The sequence below is a fragment of the Coregonus lavaretus genome (genome assembly GCF_964263955.1).
Source record: "Coregonus lavaretus genome assembly, chromosome: 10".
Classification (NCBI taxonomy): Eukaryota; Metazoa; Chordata; class Actinopteri; order Salmoniformes; family Salmonidae; genus Coregonus; species Coregonus lavaretus.
This window is the reverse complement of record NC_139997.1, coordinates 30,603,952-30,628,849: the sequence shown is the minus strand read 5'-3', so window position 1 is coordinate 30,628,849 and position 24,898 is coordinate 30,603,952. Positions and strand designations below refer to the sequence as shown.

The following is a 24,898-nucleotide window of genomic DNA, read 5'->3' as shown; positions in this document are numbered from 1 at the left end:
ACTATTTTTACGCGCTACACGCTTCAGCACTCGGTGGTCCTGTTCTGTGAGCTTGTGTGACCTACCATTTCGCGACTGAGCCATTGTTGCTCGTTGACGTTTCCACTTCACAATAACAGCACTTACAGTTGCCCAATGCAGCTCTAGCAGGGCAGAAATTTGATGAACTGATTGTTGGAAAGGTGGCATCCTATGACTGTGCCACGTTGAAAGTCACTGAGCTCTTCAGTAAGGCCATTCTGCTGCCAATGTTTGTCTATGGAGATTGCATGACTGTGTGCTCGATTTTCTACACCTGTCAGCAACGGGTGTGGCTGAAATAGCCGAATCCACTAATTTGAAGGGGTGTCCACATACTTTTGTATATATGTGACCGACCGCCTCAATTCGGTCTTATGTAGCAAAATTTGAAATGGTGTTTTTTACATTGGATAAAAGTAGAGACTCAGAGCTAGAATGGTATATCATACACTGCAGATGAGGAACAATGGGAAAGTAATTCTGCTTTGAAAGTTTATAAACTTGTAAACCCACTTTTGAGAAAATGGCCCTTGAATGTTTTGGTACACCTACTGGAGAGCTCTTCTTTGTCTACACCCATTCAGCATCATTCACACCCTCTTAAGCCTTAGCCCCACCCATCTCTTTAAGGATTCACATGTGAGGCCATGTGGTAAACACATGCTATATTAAATAAAATCTCAGTTTATTTGTCACATGCACAGGATACAGAAGGTTTAAATGGTACAGTGTTATTACTTGCATAGTAGCAATATCAAAAACAGAAAGTGTCTAGATAAAAATATTTTATAAATATTTTATCATTTTTAGATTACGCTTACCCGACACACTTGTCTAAATTGATGGGTCATGTGAAGGAAATGCCATAACCACCCCTCACCCACATCTAGCTAAGTGGATGGGTCACTATTGTCTAGACATGTTCATGAAATAAAATCGATGGCCGTAATCACCCCCAGACACACCTGCTAATTTGATGGGTCATAGAATAATCCGGCCAAAGTATAGTATTTTGTTTAGCTAGCTAGCTAAACAATGAACCGGCATAACCCCAACTCATACTACTACCAATACAAACATTGTCATAGCTGTAGTATTAATCTGCAGGTAGCTAAAACTAACAAACTAGGTTCAATGTTAGCTAGCTAACATTAGGCTATAACTAGCAATGCAAATTGATTTTTCATTCGAAAAATATTATAACACAGATCATACACGTAACGTTAGCTAGCGAGCCAGCAAGCTAACATTTGCTAGCTAACTAACAGTACGCTTTAACTTGCAATAAAAACAACTTTCTGACTAAATTAGAAACGTATATCTGGAAAATGTAGCTAGACTCTTACCCGTTTACATGGATGAACACTTCACGGCAGACTGGAACCATTTAACTCCGTTTTGTTTGTAGCTACATCTTGTTTGGCCAGCTTTGTGTCAAGTCACTCCAGTTCACACTGACCGTGGCGTGTGCAGAAAGTAGCCCATCACTTTTTCCTACTGTTCTGTCGATAGCGCCTGCTAAATTCAGGTCATCAATGTTGTTGATAAAAGTAGCAAAACTTGTGTGGTTCTCGATGGCTAACGTTATATCTTTCAAAAACGGCACGGTAGAAAGGACTGTCAACACATACTGAACAGCTCTCGTTATATACAGAAGCGAGCTACATGGCAGACTCATCTCCCGGCATGTCCAGCCCATACATTATCTCAGCCAATCATGGCTAGTGGGAAGGTTCCTGTCTTTTTCCATGGCTAAACCAACTAGGCTCGTAATTTAACAATTTATTCGTATTTATGGATGGAATACAAGTTTGATATTAAGGCACATGAAGGTTCACATGTTCCAGAAGGCATTTCTGCCCAAAAACGCATTTTGATAAAAAAAATTATGTTTACGTTCAAATGCTGCTCCTGTGAAGTAGTGACGTGCGACATACGCCTAGTTTTCTGAAACGAGTCACATATAGTGTATTTTCAGTCATCGGGTGGACCTCTGAGAGACATTCAAACCCCCGGCCCCCCGGCCCAGATCCCCTTATAGGGGGCTGATTTAGTTCCTCCCATAGCTGCCTGTGTGTGAATGGACCAGGAGCTGAGCCGTACAACATGGAAGAGAAACTTAAATTAAGATTGAGGGAACGGTGCAGTCACCCTCCCAGCTTTTCTCTCTCTCACTCGCTATCTCTCTCTCTCCTTAGATTTTTTTAGCTCTCTCTCTTACTCTCTCAGCCTTTCTCTCTCATCTCTCTCTTTCTCCCCCACTTTCTCTCCCTCTAACTGTTTCAGTAACCACTAAAAATAGGGAGTTGTCATTGTCTGTCAAAGGCTTGGCAAATCAGGCCCAGATAACTTTGGAGTCAGGAAGCTATTAATTCACAGCTTATCTTGTTTGTGCTTTCCTTTGACCTTCTTTTAAATTGTGAGGATAACTTTATGTGATTTATGAATACCATGAAAGTAGGCTTAGGTAAGGGGTTTACAAGTTACACACCCTGTAAGGTTCTATAAGGTTACAGAAAACTTATCAGTCATACAGTATTGAAGAACAGTTTTAAGACATTGTTTTATATGTTGTGTTGGAAGAGAAAAGTCAAATAGGCCTATCTTCTGCACTGTATCAACCATGTTGATCTCAGCATAGAGAAATTGAGGCACAAAGGCTTTTCTTCTCAATGTTCTCCTTCATATCACCCCCATTGTACAGCCCAGCTAGCATCTGATAACTGGCACCTCTCCTGGATAAAGAATGCCTCTGCTCTCCTCTGAGACTGGCAGACTGTTTGATGAGGATAAGATGAGATGATTCCCATTGAGCAGCTGCTCTGTCTTGGCCTTGAGGCTGCGTGGCCAACTGTGCCACTATCTATCACTGCCCATGCCTGACAGGGAAGGGTTGGCTACAGTAACACTGAGCGAGAGAAAGAGAGAGAGCGAGAGAGAGAGAGATAGGGTTCCATTGTTAGGCCTCTTTATATGAGATGTGGAAAGAGAAATAGACTCGTATTTGTTTTCTTTCAAATACTTTGAGCGTTCAATTGAGCCTGCGTGCCAGATGGATGGGGTTTGCACATTTGGGACTATTCCATTGGCTCTACTGTGCCAGGCAAGCTCCGTCAAGCACAACTAATTTCAATACATACAGTGAGGGAAAAAAGTATTTGATCCCCTGCTGATTTTGTACGTTTGCCCACTGACAAAGACATGATCAGTCTATAATTTCAATGGTAGGTTTATTTGAACAGTGAGAGACAGAATAACAACAAAAAAATCAAGAAAAACGCATGTCAAAAATGTTATGAATTTATTTGCATTTTAATGAGGGAAATAAGTATTTGACCCCTCTGCAAAACATGACTTAGTACTTGGTGGCAAAACCCTTGTTGGCAATCACAGAGGTCAGACGTTTCTTGTAGTTGGCCACCAGGTTTGCTCAGGAGGGATTTTCAGGAGGGATTTTATCCCACTCCTCTTTGCAGATCTTCTCCAAGTCATTAAGGTTTCGAGGCTGACGTTTGGCAACTCGAACCTTCAGCTCCCTCCACAGATTTTCTATGGGATTAAGGTCTGGAGACTGGCTAGGCCACTCCAGGACCTTAATGTGCTTCTTCTTGAGCCACTCCTTTGTTGCCTTGGCCGTGTGTTTTGGGTCATTGTCATGCATTTTCAATGCCCTGGCTGAGGGAAGGAGGTTCTCACCCAAGATTTGACGGTACATGGCCCCGTCCATCGTCCCTTTGATGCGGTGAAGTTGTCCTGTCCCCTTAGCAGAAAAGCACCCCCAAAGCATAATGTTTCCACCTCCACGGTGGGGATGGTGTTCTTGGGGTCATAGGCAGCATTCCTCCTCCTCCAAACACGGCGAGTTGAGTTGATGCCAAAGAGCTCGATTTTGGTCTCATCTGACCACAACACTTTCACCCAGTTCTCCTCTGAATCATTCAGATGTTCATTGGCAAACTTCAGACGGGCATGTATATGTGCTTTCTTGAGCAGGGGGACCTTGCGGGCACTGCAGGATTTCAGTCCTTCACGGCGTAGTGTGTTACCAATTGTTTTCTTGGTGACTATGGTCCCAGCTGCCTTGAGATCATTGACAAGATCCTCCCGTGTAGTTCTGGGCTGATTCCTCACCGTTCTCATGATCATTGCAACTCCACGAGGTGAGATCTTGCATGGAGCCCCAGGCCAAGGGAGATTGACAGTTATTTTGTGTTTCTTCCATTTGCGAATAATCGCACCAACTGTTGTCACCTTCTCACCAAGCTGCTTGGCGATGGTCTTGTAGCCCATTCCAGCCTTGTGTAGGTCTACAATCTTGTCCCTGACATCCTTGGAGAGCTCTTTGGTCTTGGCCATGGTGGAGAGTTTGATTGATTGATTGCTTCTGTGGACAGGTGTCTTTTATACAGATAACAAGCTGAGATTAGGAGCACTCCCTTTAAGAGTGTGCTCCTAATCTCAGCTCGTTACCTGTATAAAAGACACCTGGGAGCCAGAAATCTTTCTAATTGAGAGGGGGTCAAATACTTATTTCCCTCATTAAAATGCAAATCAATTTATAACATTTTTGACATTGCGTTTTTCTGGATTTTTTTGTTGTTATTCTGTCTCTCACTGTTCAAATAAACCTACCATTAAAATTAGAGACTGATCATTTCTTTGTCAGTGGGAAAACGTACAAAATCAGCAGGGGATCAAATACTTTTTTCCCTCACTGTACAATATAATTTAACAGGTGAACAGGCAGTTGATCTTTTGCATTGAAGTGTGTAGGCTACCACTGTAAGAAGGCCTACTGTAGTAAAAAAAAAACAGAATACGTGGTCAGTGCAGCATATTTAGGTTCGGGAAAAAGTCAATGCAAAACATTATTGAATTCAAACTATCTGTTTACAGGTCCACAACAATTTGTTGTTATTTCAGAAACGGTCAGATAGGCTACAGCAAATGTCACTGCAAAAGAAAACATTCTGCCAACACCTCCAAAGACATTTGATCAAGTTCGCCATTGCTATTTCCTTTAGATAGTGTCTTGGCGTAATTCCAATACTTCTAAAGTATACAGCAAATAAGGTAATTATTGTCACCATAAAAGGTGAAGGATGGGCGTTTTTCAGGCAGCGTTATAATGCTTGTTCACGCGTGCACAGTTTTATGACATGTCTGATTTATAACGGGAAACATGCCTATATAGTTTACAAATCTTAATATTTTGGTGCGTGCACAGTTTTTTCAGAAATGGCGAGAAGGGTGCAACTGCAGCCCGCAATTCAGGCCGTTCCTGCATGTGAACATTCCTGCATCTGCAGGAACCCCTCTTTATACTTCTATTGGTCAATTTATTTGCTATGACTCCAGTACATAGGCGGGAGGCAGGGGCGCTCCAGTACTGTAGATGGCGGTAATGCACCATAACGTTGGATGCCAACTGCCAATAAATCCCACAGAAGAAGAAGAGGCGGGGGCGACAACGGTAGCTAGCTATAGCTAGTACACACCTGCCAGGCACTGTTTTCCCGCAGTTCGGTTAATGACAGCGAGGGCGGACTGCAGTTGCACACTATTGGAAATGGCGCATGCAGATATTTAGTGTAAAATTCATGCAACGGTTATAAATGATGCCCCTGGACACAGTCTCTGTTCCAATGGCTCTGTTCCAGCCAGCCTTCCTTTCTCTGGATTGTATTGGCTTGTTTTGTACACAGATTTATGTCATGGCTATGTGTGCAGGGACAAGCTGTAATGAAGTCATGGTAAAGGGGAGGTGAGTGCTCCAACGAGGAAAGTGAGTTCATACAGTCCATATGGGTTTTATTCAGTTGGACTGGGAAGTAGAATGAGAACGTTACTCTTTGTGGGGGCTGTGAATGGGAGATGTCCCAGAGTCCCACTTCAACTCCAAACATTATTCATCTTAATGGAAACGGACTGAGCTTAAACACATCCGCCTCTCTCTCATTCACTCTATCCTTCTATTAATCTCTCTCTCTCTCTTTCACTTTCTCTTTCCCTTTGTTACTCTTCCCCTATATGTTATATAATGAGAATAAGAGAAATTGGCATGAATATGCCCAACATGACCTATAGGTCTGGCCTATATGCTGTCTTTGCCACTGTGCAGAGATGTGAGTGAGTTGTGAACTGTGTGTGCGTGTCAGTCAGTCTGTCTGTCAGTCTGTCTATCAGTTTGTCAGTCTTTCAGTCTTTCAGTCTGTCTGTCAGTTTCAGTTTGTACACATACAGTACATGCATCACCAAACGTCTTAATATGTCAATCTGTAATGTATTATGAGTAGTCGTTTTTAACCTAACACAACTGATTTCATCACAGTCTTTATTCATAAACAAGTAGCTGTTAAAATGTTAAAATCTTCCATGTGATAATACATAATTTAGGAGTGTATGGCCTCATTCTGTCTGTAGTGGAGGCATCCACTGTAAAATTCACAGAGAAGTGATTATAGATTTTTAATGGCAGCCTGGAATCTTGGCAGAGCAAAGGCTAGTCCACTGGGAAATTCAGTGGATTTCACTTGACCTGACTGATAGAGAACCAATGAGAAGGTGATTAATGGGAATTTAAATGACTGTCTTTTGCTTGCTCTCACTCAAGCGGAGTAGCTAGGTTCTTATTTTTTGACTGACGGCAAACCACACTATCTGTCTGCAGTCACTCTGTGTGCCAGCTAATCTGCCCTGGTATTTTTATTTAAAACATTTACCGGAACTATTTGTCGTTTTATTGTGATTTTTAGCAAATGTAAGAATTCATGATTGTGTTATTATTAAAAGAAAGCGTCCAGCGTCCTTGCTATACAGTTGAAGTCTGAAGTTTACATACACCTTAGCCAAATACATTTAAACTCAGTTTTTCACAATTCCTGACATTTAATCCTAGTAAAAATTCCCTGTCTTAGGTCAGTTAGGATCACCACTTTATTTTAAGAATGTGAAATGTCAGAATAATAGTACAGATAATTTTTTATTTCAGTTTTTATTTCTTTCATCACATTTCCAGTGGGTCAGAAGTTTACATACACTCAATTAGTATTTGGTAGCATTGCCTTTAAATTGTTTAACTTGGGTCAAACGTTTCGGGTAGCCTTCCACAGGCTTCCCACAATAAGTTGAGTGAATTTTGGCCCATTCCTCCTGACAGAGCTGGTGTAACTGAGTCAGGTTTGTAGGCCTCCTTGCTCGCACATGCTTTTTCAGTTCTGCCCACAAATGTTCTATAGGATTGAGGTCAGGGCTTTGTGATGGCCACTCCAATACCTTGACTTTGTTGTCCTTAAGCCATTTTGCCGCAACTTTGGAAGTATGCTTGGGGTCATTGTCCGTTTGGAAGACCCATTTGCGACCAAGCTTTAACTTCCTGATTGATGTCTTGAGATGTTGCTTCAATATATCCACATAATTTTCCTTCCTCATGATGCCATCTATTTTGTGAAGTGCACCAGTCCCTCCTGCAGCAAAGCACCCCCACAGCATGATGCTGCCACCTCCGTGCTTCACGGTTGGGATGGTGTTCTTCGGTTTGCAAGCGACCCCCTTTTTCCTCCAAACATAACGATGGTCATTATGGCCAAACAGTTCTATTTTTGTTTCATCAGATCAGAGGACATTTCTCCAAAAAGTATGATCCATGTCCCCATGTGCAGTTGCAAACCGTAGTCTGGCTTTTTTATGGCGGTTTTGGAGCAGTGGCTTCTTCCTTGCTGAGCGGCCTTTCAGGTTATGTCGATATAGGACTCGTTTTACTGTGGATATAGATACTTTTGTACCTGTTTCCTCCAGCATCTTCACAAGGTCCTTTACTGTTGTTCTGGGATTGATTTTCACTTTTCGCACCAAAGTATGTTCATCTCTAGGAGACAGAACACGTCTCCTTCCTGAGCGGTATGACGGCTGCGTGGTCCCATAGTGTTTATACTTGCGTACTATTGTTTGTACAGATGAACGTGGTACCTTCAGGCGTTTGGAAATTGCTCCCAAGGATGAACCAGACTTGTGGAGGTCTACAATAGCTTTTCTGAGGTCTTGGCTGATTTCTTTTGATTTTTCCATGATATCAAGCAAAGAGGCACTGAGTTTGAAGGTAGGCCTTGAAATACATCCACAGGTACACCTCCAATTGACTCAAATGATGACAATTAGCCTATCAGAAGCTTCTAAAGCCATGACATCATTTTCTGGAATTTTCCAAGCTGTTTAAAGTCACAGTCAACTTAGTGTATGTAAACTTCTGACCCACTGGAATTGTGATACAGTGAATTATAAGTGAAATAATCTGTCTGTAAACAATTGTTGGAAAAATTACTTGTGTCATGCACAAAGTAGATGTCCTAACCGACTTGCCAAAACTATAGTTTGTTAACAAGACATTTGTGGAGTGGTTGAAAAACTAGTTTTAATGACTCCAACCTAAGTGTATGTAAACTTCCGACTTCAACTGTATATATATATAGAAATGTGGCATTTTTATTTTTGCAAGCTTAGCAATTTATGATTGTGTTATTGTAAAAAGAAAGCACACCGAGTTCCGAGCTCCTTGCTATATATAGAAGCATAGTTGAGTGCTAATAAAGTAAGTTAGGGCTCTGACTCCTTTCTCTGTGTTCCCGGCCTCAGCAACACTCCTTTTCATCCTGTAGCTCAGTTGGTAGAGCATGGCGCTTGCAATGCCAGGGTTGTGGGTTTGTTTCCCACGGGGGGCCAGTATGAAAATGTATGCACTCACTAACTGTAAGTCGCTCTGGATAAGAGCGTCTGCTAAATGACTAAAATGTAAAAATTTAAACCCACTTTAAGAATGCTAAACCGAGCTGCGCCCCTGAGATTGTCTGAGGCTTGGCAAGCTTGGCAGGCACAGCCAGCCCGTACAAAGAGGTGATAGTCCCTGCAAAGTGCCCATCAATGGAGAAGTGCTTTAAGAGCCCAGAGGGGTTTACGATTTCCATTCCAAATGAGCCGAGACTGTTTGTTTGTGAGTGTGTGTGTGTTTGTAGGTGTGGATGTGAGCCAACGTGTCTGCCAGTGTATCTTGAATGTTTTGTGTGCGTGTGGATGTGTGTGCGCACGTGTGTGTTGTTTATGGGGTTATACAGTAGCCTGCTCTATCTCTTCTTGCCCAGGCTGTGCAGTAGTCTGTGCCCTCTGGGGTTGATGGCAGTCAGTCTAGTGTGTCATCAACACAGCACTCTTTTTGTGTCTGTCCACTGACAGGGCTGCTTTGTGCTGGAACGTTCCATGTGCCCCGGACCATTGTCATCCCTGGTAACAAGAACCCCCTGTGTCTGTGTTGCTGTTTGCTGATTATTTTAAAACAAACAATAAAAGCCTTTCAGACTGCCCTGCTCACGCGGGGGATGAATCAGTAAAAGCTCTTCGTATTTGAGAGAGAGAGAGGTCTGGAAAGCCATCCGGGGCCTGTGGACCCACTGGAATGCCATGAGGCGGAAGCCTTCAATGGCCACAGTAACACAGACACAGTGCCAACCAGCCAGCCATTCAGCCATCACAACAAATAAATTGATCTATGAATAGGGTTGAATGATTGACCCCTGATAATGACAATTGCAACACCATATTATCACAGCATCACAAGAGCTTCAATCTGAGTGTGAAATTGTTTCTATTGAATGGTGAGGACATTACAGGCATTAGTCAAAAGTATTACCACTTTACTAGTGGCCTTTTGGGAAAAATTAAAAATAAAGCAGCAGACTGAATGTGTGTTTTGATCATCTTTTTCAGGCGTCCAATCAGGATCCAAGAAGTCTGGTATCCCTGCCCCCAGGGAGATCCCCCCCACCATGACCAGGGACCGTGTGTCGCTGAGGGACCAGCTGAGGACCTCCACGACCAAGAAGATGGTCCCCAGCGCCAGCACCTCCAGCCTGGCCACCCTGGCAGCCAAGCACCAGCGTGGCTCCACCACCACAAAGCCCAGGTTGGACGCCGAGGGCTCGGAGAGAGGCTTCCTGGAGTGCCAGGTGAAGGAGCTGCTGGCCGAGGCCAAGGCCAAGGAGTTTGAGATCAGCAAGCTGAGGATGGAGCTGCAGCGCTGCCGGGGGAAAGCCTCGTCGTCTTCGTCCCCCTCGCCTCACAACACCCCCTCCACCCCACCAGAGGGTGCCCCCGAGCAGGGCCAAGGTCTATCCCAGCAGGCCACAGACGGCCAGGCCCTGGTGTGGGAGCTGAGGGAAAAGAACGGGAAGTTCCAGAGGGAGCTGGCAGCTCTGAGGGAGGAGAACCAGGTCCTGAAGGAGAAGCTTCTCTCCCTGGAGACTTCGCCTGCCTCTCCTCTGTCCAACAACACTACCACCACCTCCAAGCCCTCCGTCAACGGCCTCCCCTCAGACAACAACACTAGTCCCCCAGCCAAGTCACCCACACCCAGCCCGCTCAAAACCTCAGTCTCCTCCGGCAGTGACATCACCAAGGGCTCCCCCTCGCCGGACTCCTCAGAGTTCGAGAAGATCCCGTCGCAGTCTGACTCAGTGAGCAGCAGTGGTGTAGGGGTGGGGAAGGGTCGCGACCCCTCAGTGGAGAGCCTGACGGAGCAGATCCAGAAGATGGAGGAAAGTCAGCACAGCACGGCAGAGGAGCTCCAGGCCACACTACAGGAGCTGGCCGACCAACAGCAGGTGGTCCAGGAGCTGACGGCTGAGAATGAGCGCCTGGCCGAGGAGAAGGGCCTCCTACAGACGTCGCTGCAGCAGCAGAGGGAGAGGGTGGAGTTGCTGGCCCAGAAGAACAAGGCCCTGGCCGGGAGGCTGCAGGAGGTGGCCCAGGCCCAGAGCGGGGACGAGTCCCGGGCGGCCGAGCTGGAGCAGTGCTACACTGACCTGGTGGAGAGCTCTCGCTTTGAGAGGGAGAAGCTGGTGGACATCCAGCAGCAGCTGACGGGGAGCCTGAGGGCCCTGGAAGAGGAGCACCAGGAAACCCAGGGGCAGGTGAGGTCCCTCAGGGAGGAGAGGGACGACCTCCAGGGCCGGCTGGAGAGGGAGGTGGAGGCCGGGGGTGAGATGACGCAGGCGGCTGAGGAACACAGGGCTGCAGCAGACTCCCTGAGGGTGGAGAACGGACGGCTCAAAGCCCAGGTGGACCTAGAGAGACAGAAGGTCGGGGAGCTGAAGGCCATGCAGAGTGCTGGGGACAGCACAGAGCTGCAGAGGCTGCTGAAGGCGGCCCATTCTGAGAGAGACAGACTGGAGGTGGAGGTAACAGAGCTACGGCAGGAGCTGCTACAGGCCCAGACTGACACTGAACATGCCCAGGGACTGCTCTCCAAGGTGGGTGGGACACCAAGCCATATAGAATAGAATAGAGTATAAACTTTTTTGCTCACCAAGGTGGGTGGAATACCAAGCTGCATCTCATCCTCTGGCAGTCAGGGTGAGGAGGGGGTGCGAGGCGGGGTGCTGTGGGGTTATTTAAGATACTCTTTGGGTAGGGTTTCAGATGTTTTTGGAAGATGGGCAGGGACTCTGCTGTCCTAGCTTCAGGGGGAAGCTGGTTCCACCAATGGGGTGCCAGGACAGAAAAGAGCTTTGACTGGGCTGAGCGGGAGCTGCCCTCTTGTAGGGGGTGGGAGGGCCAAGAGACCAGAGGATGCAGAACGGAGTGCTCAGGTTGGGGAGTAGGGTTTGAGCATAGACTGAAGATAAGGAGGGGCAGTTACTCTTAATGCTCCGTAGGCAAGTACAATGGTCTTGTAGTGGATGCAAGCTTCCTACACAATACCTCATCTGCCATGATGGTTTGAATTAGGATAAATATTGTATTGCTAATGAAGACAGGCTTTGTGGCTATAGTTCAGCACTTTCCTTCACCACTCTCCAGCATATGAACTCATGTTCTATGAAATTGTTTTCATCTGCTTGTAGGATCAGAGAGCTTGAGTGAGCAGTGGTTTTCCCCGACAACACCACACGTCAGCAGCCTGGGCTGTGTGGGTTTAGGGTAAATCTGTGGCTGTTGATGTGAACACGGGGTGTGTCCTAGTCAGCTGCCTCTGACTGATGTCATAACTAATGGACTCTATGCCGAGTAGTGCCCACGCTGGGGTGGTCCAGTCATGACAGACCTGGGTTCAAATGGTATTTGTTTTCTTTCAAATACTTTTGCCCCGTTTCATTGAGCCTGCCTGTTGCAATGGAACCAAAGGAATAGTACAAAATGTCGAAACGCTGCCCATCTGGCACACGTTGAATCAAACATTAAAATATTTGAAAGAAAATAAATCCTATCTGAACCCAGGCAGGTCAGGTCGAGTGACATATGACTCAGGCTACTGGCTCCTGCCACATGGGTGTGAGGGCGAGGCTGGTAAGTATTGACTTCAGTCACTAACGTCATGCTCTACATACTGTAAGAAGACGTGCTGTGGAGAATGCATTGTGTCATCATTATCCTTTTTTAATACAATACATCTGTCACGCCCTGGCTCTGGGGACTCTGTTATGTTGAGCCAGGGTGTGTAGAGTCTATGTTTTGTGGTTCTATGTTCAGGATCTAGTTGATGTGTTTCTATGTTGGCCGGGGTGGTTCTCAATCAGAGGCAACGTGAATCAGCTGTTGCTTGTTGTCTCTGATTGTGAACCATACTTAGGTAGTCGTTTGGCATTTGTGTGGTGTGGTATCTTGTTCCGTGTATGGTTTGTGTATGTACCCAAGGACTTCACGTATCGTTTTGTTGTTTTGTTCGTGTGGTGAATTAAAATAAAAGATGTTCGCATTCCACGCTGCGCATTGGCCCGTTTCTTCAAATGACGATCGTGACAGAAGATACCACCTTGACTGGGTCAAGCAGCGTGAAGAGGAGAGAGGTTGGACTTGGGAGCAGAGGATGGAGAGTCTGGCGAGAGCCATGGAGGGCATATCCACGGGGGAGAGGCACCCCCAAGAAATTTTTAGGGGGGGGGCACATGGCATGGGCGACGGGGCTGCTGGAGGCAGATAAAGGGCGAGTTTGTGGACGAGGAGAGAAGGCCACCGGGTTACGGGAGCCATTGGTGATTAGAGGAAGGGAAAGTGTAGAGGCACGGCGAGAGGTACTGAAGTGTGTTGCCAGTCCGGTCCGGCCCGTTCCTGATCCCCGTATAAGGCCAGTGGTGTGTGTTCCCAGTGCGGTCCGGCCTGTTCCTGTCCCTCGCACCAAGCCTGTGATGCGCGTCGCCAGCCCGGCCCGGCCGGTTCCTGCCCCTCGCACCAAGCCAATGGTGCGCGTCGTCAGCCCGGTCCGGCCTGTTCCTGCCCCTCGCACCAAGCCAATGGTGCGCGTCGCCAGCCCGGTCCGGCCTGTTCCTGCCCCTCGCACCAAGCCAATGGTGCGTGTCGCCAGCCCGGCCCGGCCTGTTTCTGCTCCCCGCACCAAGCCTGTGGTGCGCATCGTCAGTCCGGTCCGGCCCGTTCCTGCCCCTCGCACCAAGCCAATGGTGCGCGTCATCAGCCCGGTCCGGCCTGTTCCTCTCCCTCGCACCAAGCCAATGGTGCGCGTCGCCAGCCCAGTCCGGCCTGTTCCTGCCCCTCGCACCAAGCCAATGGTGCGCGTCGCCAGCCCGGCCCGGCCTGTTCCTGCTCCCCGCACCAAGCCTGTGGTGCGCATCGTCAGTCCGGTCCGGCCCGTTCCTGCTCCCCGCACCAAGTCTATGGTGCGCGTCGTCAGCCCGGCCCGGCCCGTTCCTGCTCCCCGCACCAAGCCAATGGTACGCGTTGCCAGCCTGGTCCGGCCCATTCCTGCTCCCCGCACCAAGCCAATGGTGCGCGTCGTCAGTCCGGTCCGGCCTGTTCCTGCTCCCCGCACCAAGCCTGTGGTGCGCGTCGCCAGCCCGGTCCGGCCCGTTCCTGCTTCCCGCACCAAGTCTATGGTGCGCGTCGTCAGCCCGGTCCGGCCCGTCCCTGCTCCCTGCACCAAGCCTGTGGTGCGCGTCGTCAGTCCGGCACAGCCCGTGCCCGTTTCACCGGTGCCTGGTCAGGTACCGGTCAGCTGCTCCACACCGGAGCCTAAGCAATCCGCTCCACCGATGTCCAGTCCAGCTCCAGCCAGCGGGACCAGACCAGGGGCGCTACGGGGGGGTTGTTAGAGGGTGGTGGTCAAGCCCGGAGCCGGATCCGCCTCCGAGGAGGAATGCCCACCCGGCCCTCCCCTGTTCGGTTTATGTTTGGCGCGGTCGCAGTCCGCGCCTTTGGGGGGGGGGGTACTGTCACGCCCTGGCTCTGGGGACTCTGTTATGTTGAGCCAGGGTGTGTAGAGTCTATGTTTTGTGGTTCTATGTTCAGGATCTAGTTGATGTGTTTCTATGTTGGCCGGGGTGGTTCTCAATCAGAGGCAACGTGAATCAGCTGTTGCTTGTTGTCTCTGATTGGGAACCATACTTAGGTAGTCGTTTGGCATTTGTGTGGTGTGGTATCTTGTTCCGTGTATGGTTTGTGTATGTACCCAAGGACTTCACGTATCGTTTTGTTGTTTTGTTCGTGTGGTGAATTAAAATAAAAGATGTTCGCATTCCACGCTGCGCATTGGCCCGTTTCTTCAAATGACGATCGTGACAACATCAAGCCGGGGGGCTTTCACAGTATGTGTCCCAGTAACCCAGCATGTATTGTAGCTTATGACGGAGCTGTACAGATGTAGGATCTTAATTTCAAATCAAATCAAATTTAATTTGTCACATGGTTCGTAAACAACAGGTGTAGACTAACAGTGAAATGCTTACTTAGGGCCCTTCCCAACAATGCAGAGAGAAAGAAAATAGAAAAATTATCGAAAAGTAAAACAATAACTTGGCAATATACAAGCGGTACCAGTTCCATGACGATATGCAGGGGTACGAGGACATCAAGGTAGATATGTAAATATACAGTGGATTCGGAAAGTATTCAGACCCCTTGACTTTTTCCACATTTTGTTACGTTACGGCCTTATTCTAAAATTGATTTAAATGTTTTTTTTCCTCATCAATCTACACACAATACCCATAATGACAAAGCAAAAACAGGTTTTTAGAAATGTTTGCAAATGTATTAAAATTGAAATATCACATTTACATTAGACCATTTACTCAGTACTTTGTTGAAGCACCTTTGGCAGTGATTACAGCCTCAAGTCTTCTTTGGTATGACGCTACAAGCTTGGCACAGCTGTATTTGGGGAGTTTCTCCCATTCTTCTCTGCAGATCCTCTCAAGCTCTGTCAAGTTGGATGGGGAGCGTCGCTGCACAACTATTTTCAGGTCTCTCCAGAGATGTTTGATCGGGTTCAAGTCCAGGCTCTGGCTGGGCCACTCAAGGACATTCATAGACTTGTCCCGAAGCCACTCCTGTGTTGTCTTGGCTGTGTGCGTAGGGTCGTTGTCCTGTTGGAAGGTGAACCTTTGCCCCAGTCTGAGGTCCTGAGCGCTCTGGAGCAGGTTTTCATCAAGGATCTCTCTGTATTTTGCTCCGTTCATCTTTACCTCGATCCTGACTAGTCTCCCAGTCCCTGCCACTGAAAAACATCCCCACAGCATGATGCTGCCACCACCATGCTTCACCGTAGGAATGGTGCCAGGTTTCCTCCAGACGTGACGCTTGGCATTCAGGCCAAAGAGTTCAATCTTGGTTTCATCAGACCAGAGAATCTTGTTTCTCATGGTCTGAGAGTCCTTTAGATACCTTTTGGCAAACTCCAAGCAGGCTGTCATGTGCCTTTTACTGAGGAGTGGCTTCTGTTTGGCCACTCTACCATAAAGGCCTGATTGGTGGAGTGCTGCAGAGATGGTTGTCTTCTGGAAGGTTCTCCCATCTCCACAGAGGAACTCTGGAGCTCTGCCAGAGTGACCATCGGGTTCTTGGTCACCTCCCTGACAAAGCCCCTCTCCCCCGATTGCTCAGTTTGGCAGGGCTGCAAGCTCTAAGAAGAGTCTTGGTGGTTCCAAACTTCTTCCATTTAAGAATGATGGAGGCCACTGTGTTCTTGGGGACCTTCAATGGTGCAGAAATGTTTTGGCACCCTTCCCCAGATCTGTGCCTCGACACAATCCTGTCTCGGAGCTCTACGGAAAATTCCTTCAACCTCATGTCTTGTTTTTTGCTCTGACATGCACTGTTAACTCTGGGTTCTTATATAGACAGGTGTGTGCCTTTCCAAATCATGTCCAATGATTTGAATTTACCACAGGTGGACTCCAATCAAGTTGTAGAAACATCTCAAGTATGATCAATGGAAACAGGATGCACCTGAGTCTCATAGCAAAGTTTCTGAATACTTATGTAAATAAGGTATTTTTGTTTTTTATTTGTAATACATTTGCAAAAGATTCTAAAAACCTGTTTTCACTTTTTCTTTATGGGGTATTGTTTGTAGATTGATGAGGAAAACAATTAATTTAACACATTTTAGAATAAGTCTGTAACGTAACAAAAAGTGGATAAAGTCGAGGGGTCTGAATACTTTCCGAATGCACTGTAACTAAAAATAAGTGGCAGATAATAAACAGGAGCAGCAGCGTATGTGATGAGTCAAAAAAGTTAGTGCAAAAAGGGTAAATGCAGATAGTCCGGGTAGCTATTTGGTTAACTATTTAACTAACTATTTAGCAGTCTTATGGCTTGGGGGTAAAAGCTGTTCAGGGTCCTGTTGTTTCCAGACTTGGTGCAACTATTTAGCAGTCTTATGGCTTGGGGGTAAAAGCTGTTCAGTGTCCTGTTGGATCCAGACTTGGTGCATCGGTACTGCTTGCCGTGTGGTAGCAGAGAAAACAGTCTATGACTTGGGTGGCTGGAGTCTTTTACAATTTTTAGGGCCTTCCTCTGACACCACCTGGTATAGAGGTCCTGAATGGCAGGAAGCTCGGCCCCAGTGATGTACTGGGCTGTACGCACTACCCTCTGTAGCGCCTTGCATTCGGATGCCAAGCAGTTGCCATACCAACGCGGTGATGCAGCCAGTCAAGATGCTCTCAATGGTGCAGCTGTAGAACTTTCCGAGGATCTGAGGGCCCATGCCAAATCTTTAAAATCTCCTGAGGGGGAAGAGGTGTTGTCGTGCCCTCTTCACAACTGTCTTGGTGTGTTTGGACCATGATAGTTTGTTGGTGATGTGGACACCAAGGACCTTGAAACTCCCGACCCTCTCCACTTCAGCCCCGTCGATGTTAATGGGGGCCTGTTCGGCCCTCCTTTTCCTATAGTCCACGATCAGCTCCTTTGTCTTGATCACATTGAGGGAGAGGTTGTTGTCCTGGCACCACACTGCCAGGTCTCTGACCTCCTCCCTATAGGCTGTCTCATCGTTGTCTGTGATCAGGCCTACCACTGTTGTGTCGTCAGCAAACTTGATGATGGTGTTGGAGTGCTTAGCCACGCAGTCGTGGGTGAACAGGGAGTACAGGAGGGGACTAAGCACGTACCCCTGAGTGTTGAGGATCAGCGTGGCAGGTGTGTTGTTGCCTACCCTTACCACCTGGAGGCGGCCCATCAGGAAGTCCAGGATCCAGTTGCAGAGGGAGCTTTTTAGTCCCAGGGTCCTTAGCTTAGTGATGAGCTTTGTTGGCACTATGGTGTTGAATGCTGAGCTGTAGTCAATGAACAGCATTCTCAGATAGGTGTTCCTTTTGTCCAGGTGGGAAAGGGCAGTGTGGAGTGCGATTGAGATTGCGTCATCTGTGGATCTGTTGGGGCAGTATTCGAATCGGAGTGGATCTAGGGTTTCCGGCATGATGGTGTTGATGTGAGCCATGACCAGCCTTTCAAAGCACTTCATGGCTACCGACATGAGGGCTACGGGGCGGTAATCATTTAGGCAGGTTACCTTCACTTTCTTGGGCACAGGGACTATGGTGGTCTGTTCGAAACATGTAGGTATTACAAACTCGGTCAGGGAGAGGTTGAAAATGTCAGTGAAGACACTTGCCAGTTGGTCCGCGCATGCTTTGAGTACACATCCTGGTAATCCATCTGGCCCCGCAGCTTTGTGAATGTTGACCTGTTTAAAGGTCTTGCTCACATCGGCTACGGAGAGCGTGATCACACAGTCGTCCGGAGCAGCTGGTGCTCTCATGCATGCTTAAGTGTTGCTTGCCTCGAAGCGAGCATAAAAGGCATTTAGCTCGCCTGGTAGGCTCGCGTCACTGGGCAGCTCGCGGCTGGGTTTCCCTTTGTAGTCCATAATATTTTTCAAGCCCTGCCACATCCGTCGAGCGCCAGAGTCGGTGTAGTAGGATTCAATCATAGTCCTGTATTGACTCTTTGCCTGTTTGATGGTTCGTCTGAGGGCATAGCGGGATTTCTTATAAGCGTCCGGATTAGTGTACCGCTCCTTGAAAGCAGCAGCTCTAGCCTTTAGCTCGGTGCGGATGTTGCCTGTAATCCATGGCTTCTGGTTGGGAAATGTACGTACGGTCACTATGGGGACGACGTCGTCGATGCACTTATTAATGAAGCCGGTGACTTAGGTGGTATACTCCTCAATGCCATTGGATGAATCCCGGAACATATTCCATTCTGTGCTAGCAAAACAGTCCTGTAGCGTAGCAGCAGCGTCATCTGACCACTTCCGTATTGAGCAAGTCACTGGTATTTCCTGCTTTAGTTTGAGCTTGTAAGCAGGAATCAGGAGGATAGAATTATGGTCAGATTTGCCAAATGTAGAGCGACTGTTTTGGTGTGTGTGGACCATGATAGATCCTTGGTGATGTGGACACCAAGGAACTTGAAGCTCTCGACCCGCTCCAGTACAGCCCCGTCGATATGAATGGGGGTGTGCTCGGCCCTCTTTTTCCTGTAGTCCACGATCAGCTCCTTTGTCTTGCTGACGTTGAGGGAGAGGTTGTTGTCCTGGCACCACACTGCCAGGTCTCTGACCTCCTCCCTATAGGCTGTCTCAACGTCTGTGATCAGACCTACCACCCTCGTGTCGTCGGCAAACTTAATGATGGTGTTGGAGTTGTGCGCTGCCACGCAGTCGTGGGTAAACAGGGAGTGCAGGAGGGGACTAAGCATGCACTCCTGAGGGGCTCCCGTGGTGAGGGTCAGTGTGGCAGATGTGTTGTTGCCTACCCTCACCACCTAGGGTCTGCCCGTCAGGAAGTCCAGGATTCAGTTGCAAAGCGAGGTGTTCATTCCCAGGGTCCTTAGCTTAGTGATGAGCTTGGAGGGCACTATGGTGTTGAACACTGAGCTGTAGTCAATGAACATCAATCTCACATACAGTAGGTGTTCCTCCTGTCCAGGTGGGAAAGGGCAGTGTGGATTTAGTCATCTGTGGATCTGTTGGGGCGGTATGCGAATTGGAATGGGTCTAGGGTATCTGGGATGATGGGGTTGATGTGAGCCATGACCAGCCTTTCAAAGCATTTTCAAACAGATGTCAGTGCTCTGGGCCGATAGTAATTTAGACAGGTTACCTTGGCGTTCTTGGGCACAGGGACTATGGTGGTCTGCTTGAAACCTGTAGGTATTACAGACTGGGTCAGGGTATGTGTGTGTGCATCTATCAGTTACACATACATGTCAGTACATACACGCAACAAGTAGGTCACATGGGGGAGAGGCGTTGTGCCTTGAGGTGGTATGATATATCAATACACCCAGTCACTACAAAGATACAGGTGTCCTTCCTAACTCAGTTGCTGGAGAGAAAGGAAACCGCTCAGGGATTTCACCATGAGGCCAATGGGGATTTAAAAACAGTTACAGAGTTTAATGGCTGTGATTGGAGAAAACTAAGGATGGATCAACAACATTGTAGTTACTCCACAATACTAACATAAATTACAGAGTGAAAAGAAGGAAGCCTGTACAGAATACAAATATTCAAAAACATACATCCTGTTTTCAATAATACTGCAAAAAATGCTGCAAAGAAATTAACTTTTTGTCCTGAATAAAAAGTATTATGTTTGGGGCAAATCCAACACAACACATCACTGAGTACCAGTCTTCATATTTTCAAGCATGGTGGTGGTGGCATCATGTTATGGGTATGCTTGTCATCGGCAAGGACTAGGGATTTTTTTTGGATAAAAATAAACGAAATAGAGCTAAGCACAGGCAACATCCTAGAGGAAAACTTAGTCTGCTTTCCAACAGACACTGGAAGACAAATTCACCTTTCAGCAGGACAATTACCTAAAACACAAGGCCAAATATACACTGGAGTTGCTTACCAAGACGACCTTGAATGTTCCTGAGTGGCCTAGTTACAGTTTTGACTTAAATCAGCTTGAAAATGTATGGATATACTTGAAAATGACTATCTAGCAATGATCAACAACCAACTTGACAGAGCTTGAAGAATTTAAAAAAGGATAATGTGCAAATATTGTACAATCCAGGTGTGCAAAGCTCTTAGAGACTTACCCAGAAAGATTCACAGCTGTAATCGCTGCCAAAGCTGATTCTAACATGTATTGACTCAGGGTGTTGTAATACTTATCTAATCAACATATATTAGTGTTTTATTTTCCATTAATAAAAAATATTGTATTTTGTATAGATCGTTGACAAAAAGCTTGTCCAGTTGGTTCTCTAGTGTTTGTGTGTTCGCCAAATGGAACGGAGGGTAGAGGCGGTTTATGTACTCGCCGACGTAGTTTCATCAGGGTGCCCTCACGTCGGCTTCTCTTACGCCGCCTTTTTCTTTTTCGAGTCTCTGGGATTAGGGCCTAGTCCAGAGTGAGCATTATGTGCTGCGCCTCCGACTCGTTGAAGTAGAAATCTTCATCCAAATCGAGGTTAGTGATCGCTGTTCTGGTGTCCAGAAGCTCTTTTCGGTCATAGGAAACGATGGCGGAAACATTATGTACAAAAAACCACACAAAATAGTAGAGTTGGTCAAGAGCCTGTAAAACAGCTGCTTTCCATTGCAGCACCATTCTAGATCATTTGAGCCAGTTTGCTACAGCAGGAAAATAATCCTGCAGCAACAGGAAATGTGAATTATTATGTGGATTATAATCAATGGACATTTTTTTAGGGGTTGATACATTTTTTCAAGTCTGAAATTTAAAAGTGGAAATTACAAACTTCATAAGCCTTTTTAAGACTCAAATACACTAGAAGTTTCTCCTGCAACAGGGTGATCAAATTAAGATGCTACATCTGTAGTAGGGAATGCATGGGTGATTGAGGTTACTGTCAATAGTGTATCAGGAAGTGTATTACCTGCAGCAGGAGACAAGGGCTCTAGACACTAAACTGTAAATTCGATGATTCATCATCACCTGTTTACCCAGCAGCCAGTTACACTGTAGTGTAGGCTATGCTATCAGAGTGGCTTTGGAGGTGTTCCTGCTAAACTCTTGTGTCAATGAGTCTCTGTGGACACTGGCAGGGCTGACGTCCAACAGCTTTTATAATTTATATTTTATTACGTCAGACTACAATAGAGTATTAGCAGTTACAGTCAGAGCGTCATACAGATCTAAGGCTGTGGTTACAGTAAGGGATGTGTCACTGTCAGTTATGCTAAGTGATAAGCACATATGCCCAGACTTGAGGATGTCTGGTGGTCTAGATGTGTTAAGTAACCCTTTATTATCTAGTGATTAGGTGAAGATTTATGAATTAACTGTTTAATACAATCACAAAACTTCTGAGGACATGGAATGATAAATTAAGTACAATAGGCCTAATTCTGTCGAACATGCTTAGAAATGGTAGACACCTCTGCATTCACACCTGCTTTATGTAAAGGCATTTTGTATTCTCCTTTATTCTTTAATATAGAGGTAACAGGTACATGAACGGATATTGAAAAAGTGGGTACACTGTCACTACAGACACAGCGCCATCTCATGGTGGCAGCCAACAGGGCACCAGAAAGAGGCCCGTTGATGGATGTTTGGTCTAAACATCAGGTCATGTCTTATATGGCTCTATGTGTGATAACCAATCAGGTCATCTCTTACTATGTCTCGTCATGTGACTAACCAATCAGATCATCTCTTACTATGTCCCAGGCGGAGGCTGAGTGCCAGCAGATGGCAGAACGAGCCGTAAGGCGGGAGGAAGAGCTGAGTGGCCGGGTCAGTGCCATGGAGGAGGGGGGGCAGCAGGCCGACGGCCAGATCAAGGACCTGAAGGAGACCATCTTTGAGCTGGAGGACCAGGTGGAGCAGCAGAGAGCCGTCCACCTCCACACCAACCAGACCATCCTGGACCTAGAGCGTACGTTCCCTAGTTAGTGTATATATCACTAGTCTACTACTACTCTACTACTCTACCACCTCCATCCTGGATCTTGAGAGTACAACTGTCATCAACTGTCATCAACCTAACCTCAGGGGTTTTTACTTGTTACAGGAGCACAGCACTCCTAAACATATAGGGCCTGTTTCCCGGACCCAGATTAAGCCAACACCTGGACTAAATAGCATGTGCTCAAAAGTATTTTTTAGTCCTGGAATGGGCTTATTCAGAGTATATCACCGGTGTGATTCTGTTTGAGTGGAGCAGGCAGGTCTCTCAGCTGGGGCTGACAGATTGGAGCAGCTGTCTGAGGTACCAGATCTACTGCTGAGCTCCACTACACTGACAGATACAGATATCTGAGTGTTGGCCTGGCAGGGCTTTCCACTGATTCACTGAGCCCTTAATGCTGAGATAACATGCAGATTGTCTCCCTACCAGGAGCCTCAGCACAGCAGACAGACAGACAGACACAGGCAGTTCTATCCCTGTTTTATTACGACCACATCTGTCTCTGTCCTACAGACCTGTTTGTGCAGCGGTATGTATTGTTATAACTAAATATGTGCAGCGGTATGTATTGTTATAACTAAATATGTGCAGCGGTATGTATTGTTATAACTAAATATGTGCAGCGGTATGTATTGTTATAACTAAATATGTGCAGCGGTATGCATTGTTTGAGTTATTTTATTTGGTTAGTGGTGAGACTAGCGACATATTGAGTAAGTATGAGTTATGGATATAGCAATGCAGATTTAACTGATAGCAGGCTCATAATAACCATAATAACCATATAATGAGAAACACGATTAGAATGGATATATGCACTGAGTGTACAAAACATTAGGAACACCTTCCTAATATTAAGTTTCACCCCATTTTGCCCTCAGAACAGCCTCAATCCATCAGGGCATGGACTCTACAAGGTGTCAAAAGCATTCCACAGGGATACTGGCCCATGTTGACTCCAATGCTTCCCACAGTTGGGTAGTGGACCATTCTTGATACACACGGGAACTGTTGAGCGTGAAAAACCCAGCAGCGTTACAGTTCTTGACACACTCAAACCGGTTTGCCTGGCACCTACTACCATACCACGTTCAAAGGCACTTCAATCTTTTGTCTTGTCCATTCACCCTCTGAATTGCACACACACACAATCCATGTCTCAATTGTCTCCAGGCTTAAAATTCCTTAATTAACCTGTCTCCTCCCCTTCATCTACACTGATTGAAGTGGATTTAACAGGTGACGTCAATAAGGGGTCATAGCTTTCACCTGGATTCACTTGGTCAGTCTGTCATGGAAAGAGCAGGTGTTCTTAATGTTTTGTACACTCAGTGTAGTAGCCCTGTAGTACCACTTGTATAAGAGGCAGTGTTAGATGTTCTGTATACATTTATCAGACTAAGAAATGGCTGCAGCTCCTCCAGTTATGATATGCGCCTCTCGCGGATGTATTCTGTGGTTGATGTTCTCAAAGTAATGACATATTTATCTTTCTTTACAGACCAACTCAAGAGGCTGGAGGAGCAGAAGGCTGAAGTGGAGAGGCAGCTGAAGATCTTGAGTAAACAGATGAAGGTAGGAGTGATCTGACTGTTAGTGGTTTTATACTTTCAGGTGCTTTGCTGGTGGTCAAGATGGTCAAGGTTTGTGACTGCTATGATGTAAAGAGAATCATAATGCTCATATATATACTGTGTGTTTGTGTGTTCAGGATGAGACGGAGGAGTGGCGGCGGTTCCAGGCAGACCTCCAGACAGCCGTGGTGGTGGCCAACGACATCAAGGTAGAGGCCCAGCAGGAGATCCGCTCTCTGAGGAGGAGGTTACAGGAGGAGCAGGGGCGCAGCACCAAGCTCTCCTCAGACTTGGAGCAGCAGAAGGGAGTCAGGTACGTACCGTATGGCTGGGAGGGTTTAGTACATACAGCAGGGCTATTCAATTACGGTCCTCGAGGGCTGCAACACTTCTGGTTTTTGTTTCTACGTGATAGTTGCATTTACTTATCTGATGTCCCAGGTCTAAATCCATCCCCGATTAGAAGGGAAGAATGAAACCCAGAAGTGTAATTGGCCTTAAGGGGCCAGATTTGAAAAGCCCTGACCTAAAGTATACCTCCCGTACTCCCTTGCGCCTCTATCCAACATCCAACCTCTTATCCCTTTCCCTTTTCCCTCTCGCTCCCTCTCAGCACTGGGCCATATCTACTCTGTCCTGCTGCTACTCTAGGGCTTGCCATATCTCACTGATTGTGTGAGTGTTCAATATAGTAGTCAGTATCATATAGGATGCCGTATGGGAGGCTACAGGGAGCAGAGCTGGAAGGAACATTTTGAATTTCAATACGTCATTAATCTGTTCCCTTTTAAGAGGCTTCCCCAAAAATTCAGATTTGACATCACAGTACCTTATGATGCTCAGCATTTTGGGGTTTGCATTGAAACGAGGTGATGCTAGCTGCCAACTAGGATATGATTCACAATTAAGTCCAATAATAATATCTTAATAACCAAATCCTTGGATTTTCAAGTCTCAAATCCTGTCCCCTCCTGCGGTATCTCTGTCTGTCCATCTGGTTCCTGCTGCATTATTCAGACTGCTCTACCAGTCTGTCTACCACTCACCACCACTGACTGTAACACACTGAGCTAGCAGTAGACCCTAGCACTTCACTGAGACAAGATGTGTTATCT

General features: G+C 46.7%; 1 protein-coding gene across 3 annotated transcripts in view; it reads left to right on the top strand.

Annotated features, from left to right (window-relative positions):
* The window catches only part of LOC311136549 (cytospin-B-like), a 117,400-nt gene that overhangs the window by 22,889 nt on the left and 69,613 nt on the right, over positions 1-24,898 (top strand). For all 3 annotated transcript variants that reach the window (XM_084170721.1, XM_084170722.1, XM_084170723.1), the window contains exons 2-5: positions 9,778-11,318; positions 21,969-22,176; positions 23,711-23,784; positions 23,921-24,096. In XM_084170721.1, coding sequence (XP_084026847.1) covers positions 9,778-11,318; positions 21,969-22,176; positions 23,711-23,784; positions 23,921-24,096 — 1,999 coding nt within the window. The remainder of the gene's footprint in view (positions 1-9,777; positions 11,319-21,968; positions 22,177-23,710; positions 23,785-23,920; positions 24,097-24,898) is intronic.